This window comes from Tachypleus tridentatus, chromosome 2, assembly GCF_004210375.1.
Source record: "Tachypleus tridentatus isolate NWPU-2018 chromosome 2, ASM421037v1, whole genome shotgun sequence".
Lineage (NCBI taxonomy): Eukaryota > Metazoa > Arthropoda > Merostomata > Xiphosura > Limulidae > Tachypleus > Tachypleus tridentatus.
The window spans coordinates 135629598-135635869 of record NC_134826.1 but is presented as its reverse complement, the minus strand read 5'-3'; the positions used below and the strand labels follow the sequence as shown (position 1 = coordinate 135635869).

The following is a 6272-nucleotide window of genomic DNA, read 5'->3' as shown; positions in this document are numbered from 1 at the left end:
GTAAAATATATCTGTTATTTGCATTTTAGTTTTTAGGAAGTTGTACGCCAAACTTTATGATTCGTTAAGTCCCCCTAACAAGCATGTTTTAGCATTTTCAATTACTTGAATATATCGCAAGAGATGGTTTTTCCCCATTGAAAATAATTAAGATCAGTATAAAGAGTCTACAAACAACAGAAAATTTAAGATCCCATTACTGATGAGAGCTGAGTTTTATTCTCCTGTGGTTCTTTTGTTGACCTATTGTTGACGAGCGTTAGGTATTCTGTTGTTTTGAAGCTGAATGACAAGGAAATAATTGATAAAATGACTTATTAGGAACTGAGAATACTTTTTATTTTTCTGAAAGTGACGCTGCGAAAATAACAGATGTGTTATAATATTTAATTTTACCTCTGATGGGGTATTCTAATACTTTGAACCAATGTTAGTATTGCACACTTATATTCAGAGATGGATAATTTAGAAACTAAAACAGGTTACAGAAGAGTAAGAGTACTTATGATACCTTTAATATTATCAACTTTAATGTAATTTAACGGGCAATGTCACTTCAGTTCGCTTAGTGACTTCAAATATATTTAAGACTAAAGAAATTTATGTTTCCACTTTTAGACAACCCATCAAGATGGATTCCTGTATGTAGTAAGAGGGATCTAACAGGAAAGGTTCTGTGTCTTTATTTTATTATACTTCTGGGATATAAACATCTGATATAAACATCTATTTATGTGTTTTCTGTACGTGATGGCCTGTGAAGGAGAGGAGGGTGGCTGGTATCTGTTTAATCCTGAAAGACTTTAATCGATACAATCTCTTCTGTGTTAATACTGATATTGATGAGCATGGTCGTTCTGTAGAATGTATGCCCTCGCATCACTTCCTTTATTTCTTCAATACTGGTTCTTATTTTCGCGCACTTTAGTCAATCATTCACTGCTGCTCCCCTGCACTTTTCTCTCGCTTCTCTTGGAGGATTGACCCAGTGGGTAGTAATTACTTTCCTATCGTTTTGAGGGGGACTGACCATGATCGATGCCACCAAACCTGAATGCCAAGGTGAAAGTTGGACCAGAATCCACCATGAACCCACAGTTCGACTTGAAATGTCGATCCGGGAAGCCTTCCTTAAGTTTCTCTGTTTTTGAATTTCGCTCAAAGCTACTCGAGTGCTATTTGCGCTAGCCGTTCCTAATTTAGCAGTGTAAGACTAGAGGGAAGGCAGATAGTCATCACCACCCACCGCCAACTCTTGGGCTACCCTTTTACCAACGAATAGTGGGATTGACCGTCACATTATAACATTCCACGGCTGAAAGGGCGATCATGTTTGGTGCGACGGGGATTCGAACCCGCGACCCTCGGATTACGATTCGCATGCCTTAACCCACCCGGCCATGCCGGGCCAGCACAAAGCTACACAATGGGCTATCTGTGCTCTGCCCACCACGCGTATCGAAACCCGGTTTTTACTGTGCAAGTCCGCAGATATACCGTGTCGCACGACCTGTTGGTTAGAGCGCTTGACTCGTAATATACCTGAGGCGAGATAGCAATCATTCCCCGAAAATGCTTGGCCTTTTAGCCGTGGGGCTGTTATAAAGTGATAGTCAATCTCACTATTCGTTAATAAATCCGCAGGGTTAGCAGCGTGTGATGTTGACTAGCTGTCCTTTCTAGCTTTAAATATTAGTTTGTTCAGTAGAATAACGATTAAATTTAAACAAGAACAAACAAGACAACCGAGAAAATATTTGCATCTAAATAAGTAAACAAACATTATAACAGTTAACCCCGAGATGTATGTTTTTTTTCCAACCAAGTGCAAGTGTATAAAGAAAAAAAAAAAACATTCACACAGAGAAAGCCTTGTTAGTCCGGCGTTTTCGAATTCGAAAAGCTACCAGAAATTTCAATATATCCAAAAACAAATGCTCATTTACGTTTAGTGTCGCTTCTATGGTTTTGTCTGTGCTCTTCCCAGTCCGCAAGTCTAAGCTGTTAGCAAGTCACGTTTCAAATTGTATTCTGGTGTTGTTATGCGCTTAAAGCTAAGGTTATAGAATATTAACAATGTGTCAAGGTTTTCCTTGTACGGCGTCTGTAAAAAGAGTATTTTCACCTATTAAACACTATTTAAATTTGGCAGATGTCAGTTAAAGCTTTCTCTTTATAATAGACATCCATCAATATATATGGAAACATTAACAAATCCAACCTATCTCAATCTGTCATGAATCAACTTTCATTTACTTATTTCTGATACCAAACAAAACATTATATTTACAACAACGCATTGTATGTAAAATGGTAACAAACACGATACAAATTCAACGCAATTTTTATATAAAAGTTCGTCTGAGTGCGTCTAACAAACTAGATAAAATATTGAACATTTCTAAAGCTAACATTCACAACTTTAATGGCAGAAACGTTTTACTCGTGTAATTCCATGATAAACAATTAGCTTCTTTCACAAACCATTCTTTGAGGTTATATCGGACAGTAGGCGTTGTATCTTCGTGAAGTTTTTCACACAGTTCACACATCCAGCGGTGTAAATACACTTTATAATTCGTTTTCCACCGAAAGAATTCATTATACAGAGTTCCGTTGGAACCAATCTTCTTCAATAGCTTGGCGAGGTCTCTGGGGTCTGGAAAATTTAATGCATTGATGAACGAATTTGTAGGAATAAAATGTTCGTATTTTGCTCCACCGAATGTTATTGGAACTATATCATAATTTAGAATATTGAAGAACTTCTCGGTTATGTAATCTTTACATATGGAATTTTCAAACGATAAATAAAACTTGTATTTGTTTAGGATGTTCTCATAGCATCTAGACGACTGAGAGGGTATACACTTTTTTTTTCCACAGTTTCCATAAATGTCCACAGGAATAAACTTTGCTAATTCACGAACATATTTCTCTCTCTTGCTTGACGTGTGACAGTTACTAACAAACCAAACAACCTCTCTAGATTTTATTTTGAAATAATCTCGAATTTCATTTTTTCCCAAGGATTGTTTTTTGCATGTATAACCATACCTCGCTTGAATATCCGAGTTTTCTCTATACGTCATTGTCCAGTTAAATAACCCATTAATACTCTTCCATGGAAGATTGGTTAAACTGGGTGATTCTAGTCCATACAAAATCCATCTTTGATGAGGTTCTCTAATTTTTGGTAGGTCTTTCATGTTCAAATCCCGGGCGTGAAACAGTACAGCATCAACAGATGAAAGCAACCGTTTCTCCCGAGTTACTTCACACAGGTTACTACAACCATAGCGAACGAATGTTTCGTTTCCAGGACGAAAGAAGTAAAAATCTTCACTGTAATTTGAACTGAAATATTTTGTCCAGAGAAAAATAATTTTGTAATTATTTCCCTTTTTCAAGTTTCCTTCAGGAATTACAACTTTACGGGATTGCTTCACAACTTCAATTTCAGTTGAAACAGTTGGACAAACAGCATGCTTTTCTTTGTCGCCGTGGTGTAAACGTTTCGTGAAAAACTGTCTAGCTTTATGCTGGAAAACACGAACAAAATTCGAGTCTTCAAAAACGTGGTTGAATTTCACTTCCACAAACCTTGATGTGAGAAAGTGCAACGTCCACAGAAACACGAAACAGCTAATGCCACATAAGAGAAGAAATATCCGCATTTTCGATGTATTGAGAAATGTACACATATTTTCAGCTGTAAAATATTTAAAGAATGCTTAAGTTAGAAGTATATTTAATGTATAAATGAAAAACAAAATTTTTACAGTTGCTACGTTCAGTTTCCCGCAAATTATTAAAGTCACAATATAATGTTTTCCAAATATTTTAGGTAGCGTCCATTTTTCCTTCTCTGTAATACACTTTGCCTCCACAAAGACGATAGAATTCATATAAATATACACATACGTACAAATACACACGCTGATATAACTACTTACGATAAACTTTAACTTTAAGAAAAACAGACAAGAGAAAAAACAATATACAAAATGTTTTCCTACCACGTTTCACATCATCCTCTTTTATAATGAGGTGTCACATCAGTTTCAGAAGTATTGGTAAACAGTTTGTTTTTTGTTGTTGTTGAATAAGATGGATTAAAGATAATAACTAAATATTTATCAAATTCACTTTTTTAAAATTTGTTTTCATAACATACGTACGTAGCAAAAACAACTTACTGAAACGTGCTATGTTGCTGTTTATGAATGTGTTTTTTCTAATTTTTACCTTTTCTCTCTCATTCAAGCCCCGGTCATGAAACAATACATCTACAGATTAAAACAGCTGTTGATTACAAGTTACTACACGCAAAGAGAACGAACGTTTTGTTTGGTGTGTTTTTCTTATTGCAAAGCCACGTCGGGCTACCTGTTGAGTCCACCTAGTGACATTGGAGGAAGTAAAAGTATTCCCTGTAATTTCAATAAAAGATATTTTGCTCCGAGAAAAACAGTTGTATAATTATTTCTCGTTTTCTAATTTATCGTCATCAACTTTATTAAATAAAGTCTTCAGATTATTTGAACCAACGACTACGTCTGCTGATGTTCTTAAACTTACGTGTTTATTCACATTAATTTGCAACTATGTCGTCGTAGTGGATCGAATAAAAAGTTATAATAAAATTACTAAATAAATTTTGATATTTTTTCTTGGATAATTCCACCTTCATACCTAAACCACTATTTCCAACGATATCGTGGGTAAATAATTTTACATTTTATAAAGTAGGGTATACGAGTACGTGCGTTTTAACAGAGATGTTTTAAAGCATATTGTAAAATAATAAATATACCAACGTAATACAGTTTCTGAAAAAAACAATAAGACGAGATATCATTACGATGAAATCAATGTTATTGGGGTAAATATTTATTCCTTCATGCAAAGGTATAAAATGAGGTATTTACACAGAAACCGAGCCCCATTTTTTCAGCTTCATAAACCCTCAAATCTATCGCCAAGCCACAGAGAGTCTCGAGTTGGAGATCACGTTCGATTTACTGTTTGTAAAGTATGCCTAATAATTAAATTAATAAAGTATTATTAAATTATACTTAAATTAGCGATTTTTTTACTTTTTTGGATGAATCACGACCCGTGAACAAATAAGGAAATTTATATCCATTGAATAGTTCGAATGTAATATCTTCCATGCGATAGGATGTTTTGATCAAGTAGTTCCTTGATATTTGAACTTTAACCCCATTTTCAGTGAAGTGACTGAAGAAACTTTGATGAACAGAAACTGAAGATGAAGGATCTTGTCACACAAAGATACTTTAAGCGTAGAGATATTTACTTTACGAATATATTTTTGCTAGCATTTCCCATTCCTACGTGAGAAAGTAGCTTAATATTAGAACAAACAAAGGACTATAGATAGTAATGCAAGTTTAAAAGCGATTTTTAATGACATTATAACATGGTTTTCATTTTAATCTTACCGGGTATTTCAGTACTTAAGGTTTTGCTTTCCCATTTTTATCCAAGTACACAGGTACGACATAAATGTATTTCAGTTCAGAACACAGCTGTTCAATTAAGCACACTTACAATAAGAATTTAGATTTGTTGTTTCTCCTCTACTTTTTAACTACCAAACCCGCGGACGTATAAGACGTTAATAGCACACGATGTTCGTCATTGGTTGATCGAATGGATGTTAATAATAAACCTAAAATACCTGACGAAACGAAGATAAAGGACAAACGTCAGAGCGTGCAACAATGAAAAGGAAACGGAAGTTATACAAAAATACATAATAATACTTCAAACAAGTGAGGTTACGTAGAACTGGGATATACATTTACAAACAGCCGTGTGATGTTTTCAGTACTCTCTCTGTTTTCAAAGAACGCATAAAGTAAATAGTAATAACTAACACAAATATTCTCATGCGTTTCGAGCATGTGCTGAATTACTAAAAAAAAACAGCCCAAACACCTTGATATTTGGAATTTTATCCCAATTTCAAACGTTTTAGAATGTAACATTTTGTTAGATGAACATAATATATTTTGTAATTTATTTAACGCAAATACTAATTTCTATTGTAAACTAGGTGCATTATACGTAAAGGGATTATACGTTGAGAGATATATTAGCATCGCTTCTTGTGGTTATGGTGTTATTAAAGGACTGTTGACGTCTTCAGATTAACATAGTTTTAAATACTGTGTATCTTACAATGTAAAACCTAATCAGGGGGTCATAAAAGTGAATAACTTGATGTGTAGACAGAAGAGAAA

At 34.5% G+C, this 6272-nt stretch overlaps 1 protein-coding gene across 2 annotated transcripts; it reads right to left on the bottom strand.

The window, feature by feature from the left end:
• Positions 1–241: 241 nt before the first annotated feature.
• Positions 242–5664, bottom strand: LOC143245187 (4-galactosyl-N-acetylglucosaminide 3-alpha-L-fucosyltransferase 9-like). 2 transcript variants are annotated; one of them, XM_076491228.1, is made up of 2 exons: positions 4020–4193; positions 242–3712 (listed from the first exon to the last, which is right to left on the bottom strand). In XM_076491228.1, the coding sequence occupies exon 2, from the start codon at positions 3702–3704 to the stop codon at positions 2415–2417; it is 1290 nt and encodes a 429-aa protein (XP_076347343.1). In that variant the 5' UTR covers positions 3705–3712; positions 4020–4193; the 3' UTR covers positions 242–2414. The 2 variants fall into 2 exon arrangements, with proteins under 2 accessions (XP_076347343.1, XP_076347342.1); XM_076491227.1 differs by lacking the exon at positions 4020–4193 and adding an exon at positions 5469–5664 and having other exon boundaries at positions 243–3712.
• Between the last annotated feature and the right edge of the window lie 608 nt (positions 5665–6272).

Bases quoted from the DNA above. Each gene is read 5' to 3' on its own strand.
- LOC143245187 (XM_076491227.1), bottom strand. From the start codon at position 3,704: ATGTGTACATTTCTCAATACATCGAAAATGCGGATATTTCTTCTCTTA.